This window comes from Buteo buteo, chromosome Z (assembly GCF_964188355.1).
Source record: "Buteo buteo chromosome Z, bButBut1.hap1.1, whole genome shotgun sequence".
Taxonomy (NCBI): domain Eukaryota; kingdom Metazoa; phylum Chordata; class Aves; order Accipitriformes; family Accipitridae; genus Buteo; species Buteo buteo.
Genome location: NC_134204.1, coordinates 86,699,474 through 86,718,362, shown reverse-complemented (window position 1 = coordinate 86,718,362; position 18,889 = coordinate 86,699,474). Strand labels below are relative to the sequence as shown.

At 41.6% G+C, this 18,889-nt stretch overlaps 1 protein-coding gene across 1 annotated transcript in view; it reads left to right on the top strand.

The window, feature by feature from the left end:
• Positions 1-11,451, top strand: part of MCTP1 (multiple C2 and transmembrane domain containing 1) — a 287,776-nt gene extending 276,325 nt beyond the window's left edge. The window contains exons 18-21 of the mRNA XM_075020099.1: positions 1,363-1,472; positions 4,524-4,633; positions 8,179-8,276; positions 9,371-11,451. Coding sequence (XP_074876200.1) covers positions 1,363-1,472; positions 4,524-4,633; positions 8,179-8,276; positions 9,371-9,442 — 390 coding nt within the window. The 3' untranslated portion in view covers positions 9,443-11,451. The remainder of the gene's footprint in view (positions 1-1,362; positions 1,473-4,523; positions 4,634-8,178; positions 8,277-9,370) is intronic.
• The last annotated feature ends 7,438 nt before the right edge of the window (positions 11,452-18,889 follow it).

Here is an 18,889-nt window from a genome sequence, read left to right as displayed (position 1 = left end):
ATGGTAATATGTCATCAATCCATTGGAAATGTTGAACATAAACTTTTGACTTATGTGTAGTCTGGGAAAAAATGAAGGGAAAATGTCTTTTTTTTTTTCCATGGTGATGCTTCATTTTAGTCCCACCTAACACAGCATTTTTTTGAGAGTGCTGTTGGCTCTGCATGGATTTGATGCTGCAGTCTGTCTGGGTTTAGAGATAGAGACCGTTGGGGGGAAAAAAGAACAGGTCGTCAGAGCGGGAGGAGGCCCAGTTGAGGAATGGTCCATGGAGCGTGTTGATGTACCCGAGCAACACCTTGTTGGGTTTTTCTAGGAGGCAAAGTCTCCTTGAGTTGGCAGAAAGAAGGACAGCATTCACTGATGGCAAGTCTATCAAAGAAAGACCCCAGAAAACGTTGTAGTGAGGGTGGTTCCTGCTTTTGAGGGACAAATGGCCACTCTTTTTTTGAAATAAAACCCATATTTTTAGAGGCACAAAGAATCTTGATAAACTTAACAAAAGTGAAATTATGGTTAGACTTTTGCATCACTATAAATTGATGTCTTTGTGAATAAAAGCCCTATAGTGTATAGAAACCTGAGAAAGTAAGGAGGTAATTAAATTACTTCTCACAATGACACCTCCCCTGCATCTTTCATTTTGTCCATGGCTGGCACTTTGTATGCTTTTGGAGCCATGGGCTGCACTAATCATATTGTAAAGGCAGTCAGTTACATCGCCCATATATTTCATGCGTAGCAACACTTGAATATTAGTAAGGAAAAATTAGTAAAATTAAAATATTAGTAAGGAGGGAGAGGGAGAGTGCATGGTCACTGACCAAGCAGGAAGGTAGAATAGGTGATGATGCTGGGGCACAGGTACATCTGACAACTTAAACACATATTGGAGCCAGAGGGATTGTCCCTGTAGGAGCTGAGGTGTTTCTGGTTTCTTGCTCAGTGCCTTCTACAAGGAGTGTTTATCTTCCTGGTGCCTACAACAGTGCAAGAACCAGCAATTCAACAAACTGCCCGTATTCCACCTTTTGACTCTTATCACTTGAAAGAGCGCGCAACATATGAGGTTGGCACCTGCAACACGTTTATAAACCAGAGACCTGACTTACTGAAATATGTATTTAGAAACTAATGCAATGACAAACAAAATTGTGTGGTGATCAGCATATATACTAAAATATATTTATTATCAATATGCACTGCTTAAAGGACAAGAAAACAATTTCAGATTGCCAGGTTTTACCAATTACTTTTAGGTGTATCTCTAACATGTACTTTTGAAACTTAACTGGTGGATACATGGTCCTTTTCCTACAGTCAGAAATTCTTTTATTCAACCACTCCTATTCTTTTCTTTAGGACAGTGAAAAAAAAGGATTTATGAACAGACTTTATGCCATCCAGGAGGTGTGTGTCAGTGTCCAGAATATCCTTGATGAAGTGGCTTCCTTCGGAGAAAGGATCAAGAAGTAAGTGCTGACACAGGTGCTGGATTGCTCTCCAATAGTGTTCATATTTTTTCCAAGCTGCGATACAAAGTGTTAGACCTTTATTCTTTTTTTTTTTTTTTTTTGGAGGGGGGAGAACTCCAGTTTTGGATGGTCCATTGTTGAAACTTATCTATATTTGCTTTGTGGGGGGCCTCAGTTAATGAAAATCCTGTCATAATAATTTTGGAATTTAGAAATATATTAATTTGGGAGAAAACTCAGAACTAAGGCTTTGAAGAAAGAGAATCTTGTTGCAAGGCCTAACAGTAGTTATTTAAAAGTTATAATGAAAAATACAGCTTTGATAAAGGGAAGAAGCAGAGCTGAATAGGGGTTTCAGGTTTTAAGGATGTGCATATGTTCAGTTGCTGGAAGTGTTGTATTTACATGAGTTAGCAAAACCTTTCCTAGAGTATTTGTAATTGTTAACACCTAATACACAATATGTAAGAATTGCCAACAAATGTAGGCCTTAAGCAAGAGAGTTTCTGAGATGTACTGCAGGAAGTTTTGTGCATTTTTGGCGTGGTCAGTGAACAGCAGCATAAGGTTTATTATTTGAGATCGAATGAGCTCCAGAAAGACATCTTCCAGCCGTCAGCTGCGATGCCAGGACAGGATTAATTTGGCTTTCTGCCCCTCGAAAGCCGAAAGCATCTCATCCTCTCCGGAGGAGAAGCTGGGACCAGTGCCTTTGCAACTGCCTTTCCACCACGGGCAGAGGGGGAAGGCAGAGAGACGACCCGGGAGCCACGCCGAGCCAGAAAACCTTCACAAGAAGTTTTGCTGCAAAATTTCTATTGACACACGCAGGAGAGTTAAAGCCGCGTGTTCCCTTCTTCTGGTTTCTGGAAGTGAATTTTAGGAACCTGATGCACTGGGTGGAGGTCAGCCTGCAGGAAACATGAGGATTGTCTCTCAAGCTGTTCTGCTTTTATTATTTTTTTTTTTCCCCCCCAAAATCTATCAGCAATGGCAAACCTATCAGCATCAGGATGAAGAAGAGGTTGCTGTTTATGTGTTTGAGAGCAAAGCCCCTAATAGGAAAGGCTGGGAAACATTCCTGTGAGGACACTTCCAGGCAGACCATGTTCACAGCAGCAGAGGCAGGTGCAAGCACGTTATATTGCACAAGTTTTCCAGACAAGCAAAATGAGCCTGTCTCTGAAAGAAGTCTTTTATCAAAAGGCTGTTCGTGGAAGTTGTCTTGATGATTAAGTTTTTCTAATTGTGCATTTTGGAAGTAGTGTTTGTTCTATTATATACCAGATGAGAGCAACAGAATTTTCTAAACCGAGTGAGACCGAATCTTCCTATAAATCTTTGTAATTTGTTCCTAAAACTATAATGGGAAACCTGTACTGAATGCTGTGCTAACACAGCACATAAGGAGGTTTGCTAAGTGAGGAGCCAGTGTTCCCACACATGGTGTGTCTGTGATCCATTGCACAAAGCCGAGTCACAGGAACATGAGCAGACCCTCAACCTTCTGTTCATCCCAAATGCATGCAGAAGAGGGGAAAAGAGCAGGTGTCCCCTGAGGAGAAAGGGAGTGATCCTACACCAAGTGACACTAACATAATGTTCACTCTGGAGACATGTCAAAATTGCCAGGGAGAAAAGAAGACAAATAAACACAGGAAGCCAGAGCTCATTATGAAAAATATGGCTAGCAATTCAGATAATTGCAATTATTCAGCCAGAGAAGCCAAAATAATGTAATCACACTGATTGGGGATGTAGCTAGTGGTAATACTTTAAAGAGTATCATCAGGCTATGTAGAGCCAAAGCCACATTTTCCTTCTGGATAAATGTCATGCAACACTTTTGACATGGTGGTGCCTTCATGGAACAAACCCATTGAGCCAAGCTCCCTTTAACCAGCATTCCTGTGGGACATATATATATATGTGTGTGTGTGTGTGTGTGTACATATATATTGGCCATCTGGTCTTTCTCTCTTCCCTGCACACAGAGGTTGGAGAGCCACAGCACAGCTGTTTCAAGGCTTGTTAGCTTTCACTTCCTCTCTGCCCACATCTCAACCTCTGCAAAACGAGGTGACCAGCAGTTTTTTATCACAGTGTAGAGTTTGGGACCCTTAATGACGATGTTTTAATCTGGGGCTTTTTTGGACAGGCGATGTCCTGAAACTCTGGTGGGATCCCAGAAGTTCTCTTCCTTTATTCATTAAGAAATAATCTTTATTTTATTATATTGTATCTGGAAGATAAAGTTTTTCTTTGCTTTTCCTGCAATGTACTTTATCTTATGCCACTCCCTCCTTTTTTTTCCCCTTCCGTTCTTTTTCTCCCCCCCCTTTTTTTTTTTTTTAAATTTCCTTCCTTAATCCAGTGCTGTTGCATTATCCCTATCTTCAGGACCAACTCAGCCCCCTCCTTTTCCCTAACCCTCTCCTTCTCAGGTGCATGGATGAACGTCCAGCTTTGCATACCCACACAGTTGCCTTTTCCTGATGTACCCCCCAAGACAGAAGGGTGCCTGCCCAGGGAGTGCACGTATACATCGAGCGGAGGGGAAGGTCCCTGCTCAGCCTTCAACTGCTTGCGCTGTCCTTATGGTAGAGTAGGGAAGAGATAAAACAGAAAGCCTCAGCAGTACTCCTCTAACTATTATATCCTACCTCTGCACTGGAATTGAAGAAGGGAATCTGGGTTGCCCGTGTGAGTGCATGTGGGGAGTAAGGAACTGAGAGTGTTTTGCCTGATGCTGAAATTGGGAGCGGGCACTGACATTTCCAAAAAGCAGGGCAGTGCTTCCTCTGACAGATGTGCACAGCTGGGCCAGGAGAGGTGCCACTCAGCAGGCAGGACCTCCTGTCACTTCCACTGGGAGTGGGTCCAAGCCCAAGCTCACCCTGACGTCCAGCATCCACGCATTCGTTTGTAGTCTCGATTTGTTCTCACTGGTGGAAACTGGCACTTTTTCCCCTGTCCTGCCCGTTATCTGTTCTTTTATTGGCTTTGTCGGGTGACCACAGTTCTGACTTTTGTTAATTTTTCTTTTAGTACATTCAACTGGACTGTCCCATTCCTGAGCTGGCTGGCAATTGTTGCCCTCTCCGTGTTCACCATCATCCTGTATTTCATTCCGCTGAGATACATTGTCCTTGTCTGGGGTAAGTAAAGCCTTTTTTAACTGTCTGTGCCACTTAGAAAAAAATGGTTTTTAAGGGATGACTTACATTGTCAGTACTTTTCTGTATTTATGGTCATGAAGCTGCCCCATGATGGAAACAGACAGGTTAGTTAAAAATCACAACTGCGTAAAGATTTAGGCCCACCTGCAAAATGCATTTTTCTTGGCTGGCATTCTAGACTTCATCATACTATAAACATGTAGCCATGAGGATTCTTCATATATCAAAGTGTAGCTTTGTCTAGATATTACTCTGATTTATTTTCACCACTTATACACAAACAGAGGCATTTCAATCTATATAGTGCATTTAGGACAATTTGCCTTTTTTACTGCAGTACTTTATCTTGTGAAAGCGTATGTAAACATAGCAACAAGAAACCTGTTTAAAGGGTCACCTTTAGTTGGACAGAAAGGTATATGTGGTATTTGGCTGGTTGATAATGAACAGAAACTGGGGGGGGGGGGGAGGGGGCAGGGGGGTGGGATTGTGATTGATCCAAGCTCTCACTGCTTGTCCTTATATTTATTCTTTATACTGATTTTAAACAGCTACCGTTACCACATCTGTTGTAAATAATGCTTCAAGTTTTCATTTGTACATTTTTTATACATCTCGCACCACCAGCAGCTGTACCCTTATTCAGTAGTGCAGACTTGTGAAGAGCACTGTCTCAATTAAATCTGTGGCTAGATTTTCTTTCTGAGGAAAAGAATAACAATCTTGACTTTGTAAAAACTTCTGAACTCAAGAGACAACGTAAAATCATTGAACTGACTCCAAAGAATGTATTTGTTATATATCAGTCAGCATTAGCAATATTCTTACACAGTCTTCACAAATAAATGTAGCAGAATATACAAAATGGAGGAAAAGCAGTATGGAGGATTTGAGCAAAAAATTTTTTTGATGGAACTAAAAGAAGCAAGTGTCTTTTCCTGTCTAGGAATTTCACTTATTCCCCACATACCCTATGTCACTTGGGTGCACTCAAACTCTTAGTTAGTTCCTAAAATTTCCTTCTTCCCAGTGTACACAAGATGGTAGGCCTCCTGTTACTGAAGTTTGAAGTACTTGCTCTATGTCCTTTTTCTGTTGTTTTTCGGACAGAGATGGCATCTTGTACGCTTGCTTTCATAACATCTCCTTGTTTTCATGCAAGAACCTGAGATTCTAATATCCCTCCGAGACCCACAAAACTATGCAGTCAGGAGTGTTGTTTGAAAACACTGTGAGGGGTCACACTCTCCCAGAAATGTCTCTGTTTCAGGGATGCCAGAGCCTCGACTCCCAAACTGGACTCCATGGCTCCCAAACCAGAGTCCGTGGCTCCCAAACCACATAAGCACAAATTCTTGTAAATGCACCTTGCTCTCTTTTCCTCCGTCTCTTCCCTCCCTGCCCCCAAGTCATCTAGTCTATCTAGATACATCTTCAAGAACCTTTGTTCACTGGAGGTTTCAGGTCCATATTTTCTCCTGCATTTCAGTGTAGGTGGCTTCTTGTCCAGCGGGTGTCTGGGGATCCCTTCTTGAGGGACCTATTTCTCTTGCATCGTGCCAGAACACTAGGCAGGTACTCCAGAGCTGCAGCTCCAGCAGTGCAGACCTCCTCGCTGTGAAATGCATTTGCACGAAGCCACAATGCACTGCGTGTAGCTTTGAGCAGCTGTCCCTTCAAAAACCACAGTATTCCAAACACATGCCTCTTTTCTCCACTGTTGTGTGTCCCTAGCCTCCCCCATGTATACACATTTCTTCAACCCATTCATCCATCCTGCACTTGGAAGCAAATGACCTCTGTTGTCTGACTTAGGTCCATAGGAAAGTTTGAGCTGGTCTGTAGCAGCATCTGTCCATTTCATTCTTTGGAAAGGCAGGGCTTTTTATATGAAAATTCCTCCATGTTACGGCTGGTCTTCTGCATAGCTGTCTTTCTTCTGTGCCTCCATAGGGACTGCCTCTTTTAGCCTGCCCTGGCAAGAAATTCTGAGTTCTTTCCCGCCTGGCCATGATTCTGCCCATGGAGACTACTGGTGCTTGAAACACATGGTGTGTTAGCCACGGTGGAGCAGAAACCACCTCTGCGCTCTAATCCCATTCGCAAGAGTGCAGAATCCGGGTAGCTGCTGCAGCTCTTTAGGTGGAAAAGAGTATAAAGAAAATTATTTTAATTAAAAAAATTTCAAGCTTTTGGAAAAGACCTGATCCCCTTGTTGTCTTTTACTTCCTCTGCAGTGTCCCATCTCATCTGTTCAGCACTTTTCTTTTCTTAAGCCTTGACCATGATTTATCTATGCATTCACTTTCATGGGGTGACTGATAATTTTCTTTATCAGATGTGACAAGGTGAGACCATATTGACTCCTGAATTCACCCATGGGTGATCCAGTAGCCACATGCAGCGAACAGTGGGGTAGACCTTGAATTTCTCAGTCACTTGCTGATGCAAAGGATCTTCTTAAACAAAGGTGTTGGAATCTCAGATATTCTTTCTCAACGCTCACTCTTCAATAACCAGATAAAGGGATGGCAGCATCTCCTATCTACAGCACAGAACTGAGCATTCATGCAGTGGGAGGCCATGGGTGTTATCAAGACTTCAGCTTGCACACTCCGTCCCGAAGCTTTATGTCCTTACTAAAGCTTTCTGAAAAGCCTGGGTACCAAAGGCTTCATGGAAGATGAACTGTGTTATCTTATCTCTGATACAGCCTGGATAAATTACACAGAACAGCACATTTTTAATGCTGTCCAGCCTTTCCCCCACTCACATGAGAGTCTGTGCAGTTTGTACCATTCCTGCCCATGTTTTAGACGTGTGTTCCCAAAGCCATGAACAAGGTTCTTACATGAAAAGTCTGTGAATCTGACCCCGTATGTAATGATAAGAAAATGAGTCTAGTTTAAAAGCCTGCTTCCTGCGTAGTTTGGGGAGGATTTTCCTGGTGCTTCTGTACACTAATTGTCAATAGGCATTGTAAGACCACGATGCCTAAGGGAGACATTGCATCTGTTCTCTGCACTGCCATCAGCTTGTCTGTGTCTGTCATTCCAGGGCAGAGGTTTGTGTAAACTCCTCCTAAAGCCTTCACCTGACGCAGACTTCGGTGTTTCCTGCATGCTTCACCATCTGTAGCCTTTGGAAGATTTTCCTTGTGTCTAACCTGAATCTTGTGTCCTGCAGTTAAGCCCATTACTGCTCATCCTCTGCGCTACAGAAATGGAGTACACTTTATTCCCGTCCTTTTTGCAACCTCCACATAATAACCACAGCTTCTGTTTCTTTCAAAAAAAGTATTGGAGGAATTTGAAAATGTCCCTACAACTTTGGCATTTTGAAGCAGGGGGAACCACAGCAGCAGATTCTGACTTTTATAACCTGAGTTTACAGTGCATCCGTTCATTAATTCAGTGCTAATGTCAGACTTTGAAATGGATCCTAAAATCTTTTTTAGAACTTTGCCAAAGATGTATCTTTATAAAAAGATTATGATAGTAACATTTGAACTTTCACCTTTGCAGGCATCAATAAATTTACAAAGAAGCTTCGAAGTCCGTATGCAATTGATAACAATGAGCTACTTGACTTTCTGTCCAGAGTTCCTTCAGATGTGCAAGTGGTGTGTATATTTTTTAAAGTGTCCTTATGGCAGTTAATTTGATATGCAGCATCATGAATTTCCGGGTTTTTTTTAAACAAATTTTAAAGCGATTATTTTGATTCAGCTTTATATCCTTTGACACAAAGAAACTTCAAACTCAAGCTGAGGATAGTCCGTGAACCTTAAGGAGGCTGATAGACTGTTTGCAGTGAGGAATTAGCCACTACATGGCTGTGCCTTGGAGGATCTGCAGGGGCAATCAGTAAAAAGACAAGTATTTGGGAGCTGGTAGCAGGTGCTAGAGTTTGTATTAAGCACCATGTGAAACTGATGGGGGTAAGGCTGGAGGTGAGGCTGTGGGGACATGTGGAGAGGGAACGGGAGGGTCGAATCGTGAAGGGAGCTGCACCGATGCGGAGTCAGCGGTGGGCGGCTTTGCCCACCACTCTCCCGTGGCAGCACTCAGAGCCTTTCCTTCCCTGGGGTGAGAGTTTTTGCTGTGGCCACAGTTCAGCTGTGCTCATAAACTCCTACAACAATAGTCTGGTTATGAATTACAAGCCTTTGTAATGCAGTACGCAATCTCTTGAGAAGGTGCAAGCTTTAAGATAATGTCAGGCACATAAATCACCTCCGGTATCACAAAGATTATATACTTCTCATATTTCTAGGTAACGGTTTTGGTTCAGAGCTGGTATAAGTAGGAGATACAGGTGCACGTACCCACTCTGAATCTGATCACCCCTGTGGTAGGCCTTCGAAAATAAGCAAGTTTTTAAATATCGCAAAGAATATTCATCCAGTTCATTAAAGAGGTTACTGTTCATTCTCTGTTAGAGCTCATGGAGAAAACAAAAAAAGTAGCCTTCTTAAAGTTTACGTCAGCATACAGTGTTACTTCCCGGCAGGGTTTTTCTAATGCTGTTTTTATTTCTTACTCTAGACCTATCCTTCTGTTGTTGTTGAACCATAGGTGCAGATGCCATGAAGTTTGCAGGGGGATAGTTTTGTTTTTCTTTCTTTTTTTCTTGCCTTGGAAAAAAAATAGAAATCTTCCTTTTTCTAGCAAGCGCCACCTGACTGGTTTCTTTCTGAACGTTGTGTTTAAACAGGTGCAATACCATGAACTGAAACAAGATCCCAGTCACAGCCCAAGCAAGAGGAAGAAAAACAATCCTGGCTAGCTAACTTCACGTGTTGAGGAGACTAGCATCTGCTGGGGGAAGATAAAAGAAAAAGCCTACAGCCTAAGCAGCATTTCCTTTCTCTAAGCTTTTTAGTTATTTTGCCTTTTTATCTAATGGGGAGATTTTGTAAATATTGTAAAAAGGCATTTCTCATTGAAGATATATTTCACACTGTAAAGACACATTTGACGAAGGTTTCAAGTAGAGTTTTTGCTGTTTGAAAGCCTTGTTAGAAACAGCATAACACATTAAAGGAATCAATCTAAAATGGTAAATATGCACTGCTACTTGATGGTCAAAGATACCTGAAATACTCAAATCATGCCGACTAAATCTACAAAAGGTGTAAATTTAAATCTGACTCAAAAATTCAGTCAGATTTTATTTGTGAGCATTAATATTTTTATCCAGTAAGTCACCATTACAATTTTCTATGTTTTATACATTTCAAGAGAAATACAATGTAGTGGAGCCTACTGCACTTAAGTTTTAGCAGATTTTTTTGAACTCCAGACCCTGATGTTAACTCCTGGTGCAACGTTTTCCTGTGCAGTAGGGCTGCTTATAAGACAATGAGAAACACCAAGTGCAAATCTCTTCCTGGAGCTCCCAAAAGAAGTTCCTGCCGTTTTTATCATTCCATTATAAGACCTAAAAATCTCTGTCTCTCTCAAAAATACTGCCAGGTTTGTAACTGATTGCCTATCTGATTTTTCTATATGTACCCAGTAATCTTCATTTGTACTACATAGTTTAGTGAATGAAGTTCATAGTTCTGCTGTAATGGAAATACTATCAAACTAAGTCCATGTTGCTTTGGGTGTCATGCTATGAACACCTTTTGTGCACATAACTATTTTAATATGGAAATCTTGCAGAAAATGTTTTTGCTTTCAAATCACAAGATCATATTAATACGCTTTATGATATAACACGTTACCTGTTACCAATGTGAAATATAGTGTAGAGGAAAAAATGCAGTTGTGGTAAAACTGATATACCGGTTTTATTTCCTTAGCTAACAATGTAGTCAGTTCTTCTGATACGATTGTGCCCTACTGCATGGAAACTGCATTATTTTATAAATTACATGGAACATAGATAAGAAACGTTTACATTTCAGATGTCTTAGTGGCCACTGCATAACGAGTATTTGGGGATATATTCTGATAGCTGCATGTAGACTTCCACGCTCAGCTCCCCGTGTAGTGAGCAGAGATTTCATTCCTAAGGGACTACCTGTGCACAGCTCTTAGTCGTAGCTCCCGGTGACGTTAAAGGGGATTTTTGCCCAGGGGAGAACGGCAGGACTGCATCCTCGAGAGGAGCTGTTCCTGCGGTCCTCTCTGGGTTACCTCTCGTTGGTTGCAATTGCTGATAAAGTTATATTGCACTACTCTAACAATACTTTTTGAAAATACTATTTAGAAATACTTTGCAAGCAAATGTATATATATTTGTCTAAAGAATTATATGTTAGCTGCATTGGTCATGAAAGACCATCCTGGATTTGTTTATTTTACAGATACGTTGATAGCCGGTTTCTGATGTGATGGTTATTTTGATCTTTCTGTCTGTATGTTTGAAAGAATGCCAATCGAATGACCATTCTGCAGAAAGTCTTGGACCTAAATATGCTCTTGTTACATCATGACTTTAAAACAATTTATTTGCGAAGCCTGTGTAACCACCTTTTCCCTATATGCTGCCTGAAGAGCAACATACTATTGATTAAGTCAGAATCACGGATGAGCTTATTTTGTTTAAAAAACCCAAACTTTTGACTTGACAGTGTGCGAATGTTTGTTGCCAGTTGTCAGTTTTGCAGAGTTCTTTGATACGCTGCAAGCCTTGTACCTTCATAATGTTGCCCATCGGTCTGCGTGTGATTTCCTGTTGTGTTTTTTTTCTGTACTCAAATTTCAAATGTCTACTTTGGTGGTAATGTCTGAATTAGTTAGTTATACACATTTACAGCATTAAACACAGTTTTAAGCATCTCTCTACTAGGTATTAGGAAGCCTCTTTCTTTGAAGTCCTATGCTATCGTTTTCCCATGAGTGGTGTGGAGGGCAAGTGAATGAAAACATCATATTTCTGTGTGCAGGATTTCAGTATTTTAAGCCCCAAAACATGCAAGTGGAGGGGGCAGGGGGAGAAAAACATCTGTTTGATGAAAATTAGTGAACTACTTTTAATGTCTCAATCACTCAAAATTCATCTCTCTGAAAATATAATGCACAGAGGCAAGGCTAAGAATACATGTCAATTAAATATGATTCTTTTGCCTCAACAGGACATTTTAAAATCACATTTTAAAATAATTTGTCAGTGAACCCAGAGCATTTACTCTGCTTTGTGTGGGAGGCCTCTGTAAAGAATCAGTCCTGCCCTATGCTGTAAATATTTCAACATATTTTCCATTTCCAGATTGGTTCTGAAGTCAATTTCTAACTTCTTAGATTTGCCAGGTTTCATTCCCAAGCAACTTGTACATTCATAAAAAAATCATGAAAGAATAATGCATCTCATGGTCATGATCATGCTCTTCCTGCTCTTGGAAAATAAAATTTGACAAACAACTTTATTTGGGTCCAGTGAAAATGAGTAACTTAATTGGGGTCCACACTTAAAGTAGGTGTCAAAGTGCTGAGGATCCATCAAGGCTAATTGTCTGAGAGGTTCTAGTTACATTTCTGCTGATAACTCACAGTACAGAGCTTGCTTACCCTAGTTTTACAGCTGGTTCTCTTTGTAATATGGAACAATTCAGTGCTTTTCATAATAGCAATGAGCTTTAACTTGAAGAGCTACTGTACTGTAACTTAGCATTTTAAATCCCAGTGGAATAAAACCCCAGTTTTTTCTATTGCAATAAAAACAACAGTGGAATAATGAGAAAGTAATTAAACAGGCTGTGTACAGTGTATCTGCTAATGTGTGCCCTAAAAGCATAGGCTCTACCAACAAGAGGAAGAGCTGCTGGACCTGCCAGCAAATGTACTACATGATGCTGAAGTATTTCATTCTAGGATAGCCCAAGAGCACAAAGCAAAGGAGAGGAAGGAAAAATTACTTCTCTCATCAGCACCAGATCACATACCTGCCACGGGAAACATAATAAAACCTTTGCAGCTCTCTGCCCACCAGCCAGGGATCCCTACCTCACGGGAGAAGGGCAGCTTCTACCTGTGCCTCCTGTCTTTGCTCGGCTGCAGGAGTCTTGCTGACAGCCAGGCACAAACTTCTTTTCATTTCTGAGCCACCCTCTCTTTTGAGGACAAACTTTTTCCTCCCAACTGGGCTAATTTCCAGATTGCTGTACAGCTGCTTCTATTAAAGGCAGCTCATCTCCCCACCGCCCCACCAAAACCGGTATTGCAAATTTTCAATAAATACCTCCTCCTCCAGAATTTTTCTGAAATCTTGCAAAAGTGAATTTTTACATCAGACACAGTTGCAATTATAGCTATTTTCAGTGTGGAACACCGGATCTCCATTGCTTTCTGCCTAATTAAGGTATAGCGTAAAAGGAGTGTAGCTTCAGATGCTCAAAGGGGAAATTAAACTATTCCCAGATAAAATGCAAACTTACTTTAGACATCAACTTTGAAAAATGTGAAGGCTTTAACAAAGCATACTGTTCTCTACTCTCTCACTTAGAGAATTGGGTGAAAGGCAACTGGTTGAAAGGGCCATGCAATTGGTGAATCAGTTAAGGGCGAAACAGAAGGAATGAGGATGAGAACTATCCTGGAGAACGGCATTTAGACCCAGAAATAGACATTCATAAGAGCTCACCTCGAGGCCGTGCTCTCCCTCTGCAGTTGATAGAGAAAGAAAAGAGCCTTCATACCCAAAGACCAGTGTAGCTGTCCTAAACCACCTTTAGCTCTCCATATTCCTCTGCATCGCAAATATGGCGAGCTGCTTCGATTGGCCTTTGTTGTGAATACTACGCCACTTCTGTTAAGAGCAGCCTCTCTCGCAGGAAAAGGGAAAAAAGTTACATAGCACAGCTGCTGCCAGCCATGGAAGATGTGAGCAAGCGTAGGTCAGGTCAGGAGGTTAGATGCTTCTTGCTGCAAGAGGTATTAGATGTTTTCTGCTTCTTTCATGTCATAGTAATCAATCAAGGGTTGTTTCTCATAAACTAAGGATTTCAGATCTTAAAAAAAAAAATCCATAAGCTATCATTGTGCAAAAAATGAATTAAATCTTAAACTATCCATTGCACAGGCCATTGTACTTTCAGATAATTTCTTTTTTCTCTGTATGAATTTAATGCTCAAACAAAGTCAGATTTAGCCATACTTCAAACTGGACAAATTTCCCATCGATGAATCTTGAGTGTCCAGCTTAAATTTCTGGAAGTTTGAAACTGAGTTCTTTTACCAAAGGGGCCAAAAAGAGTATAACCATGTTTTTCTCCTCATCAGCCTTAGTACTGAATGAAATTTAAATGTCAAAATCTTTTGTGGCTCAGGTTGCACAATATAGAAGCCTGAAACCCTTAGTTATGAGTCACACAGTAATAAATGTTTTCCCAGTTTAATTTAATCAAAAGAAACTCAAAACTGCTTTTCTCACTCAACTTTTACTGAAATTGGAGCAGGTGATTACAGGAAAGCCTAAAATGTTGATTGTTGATACAGATTTTGATTAAAGAGCATTGATTAATATTTTCTGGAGTAATTTAATAAGTCAATATTGCCTGACCTGCTTTACCCTGGCATGAAGAAACATCCTAAAAGTTTACTTTTTTTGCACAGTTGCACATGCTCTTTTTTAGGCATTTCACAAAAAACCCAAAGCCTTTTAGATCCACAACTGATGAAGAAAGATCCCCAGTCAAAAAAGTAGTAAAGAAAAAAGTCAAACACATTGAACGACTACGCAAAACCATGGTCAAATTTGTAGGGAGCATTAAGCTCTGGGCAGTTGCACAGGAGAGAACAAGACCTGACTTGGGATCGTCCCATGTTTACTTAGTGCATACTGTTGAAATTGACACAAGTACCAGAACTTTGAAAACAAAATTAAAATATCAAATATCTTGTCATATCACGCCATTCCTAGATATTACTGAAAGAAAGGAGGAAAGTGGTTTAACTTAACTTGTAGCCTTGGTAGTTTAACACAGGTGGAACATTTTCCAGCAGAAGATCCTCAGTTGACACCGACCCATTTTAATCTGCAGCGCAGCTCCCGTAGGCTGCTCTGAGCCTCTGCCACTATCTCACTGAAAGGATAACTGAAAAAGGGATTGGCTTTTTGCTGAACTGACTGCTGGGAAATCTATTTTCCAGTGGTGTTTTTATCACACTATAGGGCTGGCCTCTCTAATTCACAGTGCAGCGCACTGACCATTTCTCCCATTTGCAAAAATTTACATCTCAGAAACCATCCTACTCGGTGCATGTCTATCCTTGAGTTACAACATAAGGGAAGATTTTTCACTGCCTCCTGAACAAATAGCGTAACAAAAGTGAAAAATATTTTCCTTCCCCGCAGGGGTGCGAGCCCTGGGACTCATAACAAGCTCGACAAGCAGTCATACTTATATCGGGAGGAGATGTTGCTCACGGGCATGAGGTAACAGCTTGATCAGAAGAAATGGGCCTGGAGAATAAAGAAAGAAATTCCTTCCCTCAGCTACATTTCTATCCCTCAGGCTGAGGGTCCCTGAACACGTCTATTGGGGAAGGGAGAGGAGAAATGGGGAAGGGCCTGGATCGTTTAAAAAAATTTACTCATGAATTGGGTAACTATCAAATATAACTTCAATTCTTGCAGGATTTTTTTTTTAAAGACTGGGATTTATTTAAAGGACAAAAGTCTTCCTGCACTATGTTTCTGGAAGTAAATGTCTTAGAGGAAATTTCAGTCACCGCAGTTTGCTGAGGCAGTGTACAATTTTGGGAAGACTGGGTGGCATCTTGGAAAAGAGCTGGGGAAGAATTATAGTGGATTACAAGCCTGGAACCAGCCTGTTTGTATTTTCCCTTCACAATGCAGACACATCCTTTCCCCGGTATCCTTGTGGAGATCCACAGCTCAAAGGCACAGTTACATCCACACCTTCCTTTCCAGCTACCGCCCCATTTCCCATCTCTTCTCAACTTCAGACGCTGCTGATGACACTCATTCTAGGTGACCAAACTAAAGACTATTGCACTGTAGCTCTTCCCCTTCATTTCTTGGTCACCACTGATACTAGCAATTAAACCTTGCTGGGAAATCTTGCTGTTTGCCATGTCATGCTCTGCTGCTTCTTCTCCCTATTTGTTTTCCTCATCCCCAATTTCTCTTTGGCTTATTCCTCTTCTTATAGACCTAACTCCTTGACAATATGGTCAGAAAGCTTCGGCCTCTGGTTTTGTGTCAGCACTTCAGGTTTTCCTTACATACCTCCTGCTTCTGATGTTCGTTTGTTTGGTTTCTCACTGCTGCCTTAACCAGAGTCACTCCTGTCTTTCATCAGTGCTGCTTTTCTTGGGCTTGGAGTGACTCCCATATAGGTCACCCTTCTCTCAGTACACTACATCCAGACCTTGTTGACTCCCCACTCCCTGGTTAAGACATATTTTGAAATTGTTCCCCATGAATGACAGTGCAGAAAAGCAGAATGCAGGAAATGAAAATCCAAGTTTAAAGGAAGGAAATATCTTCTGGAAGTTGTGTAACTGTTTCTGCAATACACGTGGATCTTGCTGTCAGTCACTTGCTTCTGACATACCTGAGCTTAGAGCTTTGCTCTGCTCCAGTTAAAGGATTTGGACGTCTGTGTGACTTGCATCAAATCCTAATGGGCATTTTATTTGGGGAAAAAAAAAAAATTAACATAAAGCCAAACCAAAGCAGAAAACCTGTAGTTTCAGAAGGGGGGTTATGTGTAAAACTGGCAATAGCAGCAAGCATGGGTTGTTTGGGGTGGGGGAGGATTGCTCTAATGAATTCTCCATCGTAGAAAATGGGTGTTCACTGTGCAGTTTGCTGTTCTTTGTTAAGTAAGTCCTTTGGTTCATAATTAAACACAGCGCTATGATTTTTGCAGTTTGGCTTCCTTCTCTACAGGGTAATGTGGAGGCTGCACTTTGAACCAGACGTTTTCAGAACAAATAGTGGCATTTTGAAAAGGAATGAATTTTGAAGCAGTTGGCACTTAGACTTGATGTCGAATCTGTCAAATGCCAGGAAGTTTAAAGCCAGGGTTTCTGTTTACCTTTTGATTTAAGTCGTGATAAAGCAAAGGGAGAGGTGCAGAGAGGATCCGGCATCATGCAGCGAGTTTGCACCCGTCTGTCAGTGGTAGGAAATTGGCCTCACGTATTATTGAGGATACAGAGAGTTGTGTTCTTAATGTGTGCTGTCCCGGAGCTGCAGACACTGTGCACAGCTGACAGTAACCGAGATGAGATGATCAGGGTTTTAACAGAGGAGGCATGTGAGGCTCTGTTACCTTTCTGTGAAGAGCTTTATAGAGCATCTGCCCTGCTGCCCCATCTCAAACAGGTGCATTAATTCATTGTTTTTGTGAGCACTAATTTAAATCACCAATTTACAAAAGGAAAATGGCAATGGCACAAGGGAAGGAGAAACTCCTGGCCTTAAATTTGAGTTTCTTGGGTTTTCTCCATCTCAGCTTGAACATTAAAACCTTCTTTTGCTTTCATTACACAGTTAAGGAAAAGTGGCATACACCACTGCAGCTATTATTTGAGAACTTCTGAGCTTTTAGAGTCACCAGTTCCTGAACTGATACTTCAGTTCATTTGCACGCACCCCTACAGAGTGTGCATCCAGCGCTGATGCTGAACAGCAGCCATTTCCCTTACAACACACATCCATGCAACAAGTAAAGACCATGCATCTCAAATTCTTTCATCGAGTAACATTCAATGACGAGAAACACGTGCAAATTCTGATGTTATTTCCAAATAATGAGTTTTAAAAATAATTTTTCAGTTCCTACATTCAGTGGTGAAATGCAGCTGACAGCTTGTCTCTTAATTTCAGCCCTGTTCAGCCTGTTACAGAGACAGACATTTAGCTATGGAGTGAAGAACTACAGGCATCAAGCATGTGTAGACTCCATATAATAGGCTCTGCTATTAAATGAGGAAATAAATTCTTAATCTTGACCTAGAATCAGTCTACTTAAGCCAGAGGCTGCAGCTAAACTGAAAATGTGGACAAGAAGTATTGTAATGCCTGTGGCACAGTCCCACACAACATCCTTGTTGCTAAATTTGAAGAGATATAGGTTTGATGGATGGACTATTCAATGGATAAGGAGTTGGTTGGATGGCCACATCCAAAGAGTTGCAGTCAACAGCTCAATGTCCAAATGGAGATCAATAACAAGTGGTGTCCCTCAGGGGTCTGTACTGGGACTGATACAATTTAGTATCTTCATCAGTGACATAGACAGTGGGATTGAGTTTGCCGATGACACCAAGCTGTGTGGTGCGGCTGACATGCTGGAGAGAAGGGATGTCATCCAGAGGGACCTTGACAGGCTTGAGAGGTGGGTCCGTGTGAACCTCATGAAGTTCAACAAGGCCAAGTGCAAGGTCCTGCACATGGGTTGGGGCAATCCCAAGCACAATTACAGGCTGGGCAATGAGTGGATTGAGAGCAGCCCTGAGCAGAAGGACTTGGGGGTGTTGGTTGATGAGAAGCTCAACATGAGCTGGCAATGTGTGTTTGCAGCCCAGAAAGCCAATCGTATCAGGGGCTGCATCAAAAGCAAGGTGGCCAGCAGGTCTAAGGAGTCAATTCTGCCCCTCTGCTCCACTCTACTGAGACCCCACCTGCAGTACTGCATCCAGCTCTGGGATCCCCAACATAAGAAGGACAGGGACCTGTTGGAGCAGGTCCAGAGGAGGGACACAAAAATGATCGGGGGGCTGGAACACCTCTGCTAAGAGGAAAGGCTGAGGGAGTTGGGGTTGTTCAGCCTGGAGAAGAGAAGTCTCTGGGGAGCCTTCAGAATTTATTTCAGAATTTAAATTTCAGAATTTAACGGGGGCTTAAAAGAAAGATGGAGACAAACAAATTTTTAGCAGGACCTGTTGTGATAGGACAAGGGGTAATGATTTTAAACTAAAAGAGGGTAGGTTCACACTAGATATAAGGAAAAAAATTGTTACGATGAGGGTGGTGAGGCACTGGAGCAGGTTGCCTAGAGAGGTTGTGGCTGCCCCATCCCTGGCAGTGTTCAAGGCCAGATTGGATGGGCTTTGAGCAACCTGGTCTAGTGAAAGATGCCCCTGCCTATGGCAGGAGCATTGGACTGGATGATCTTTAAAGGTCTCTTCCAATCCAAACAAACCAGGCTGTAACTGGATGCCTGCTCTTGGCACAGCTGGCAGGGTCAGCCTGTTTCCTGGTTGGAATATAACATAAGGACATGAATAACTTGAATTTAGCAGGTAGATG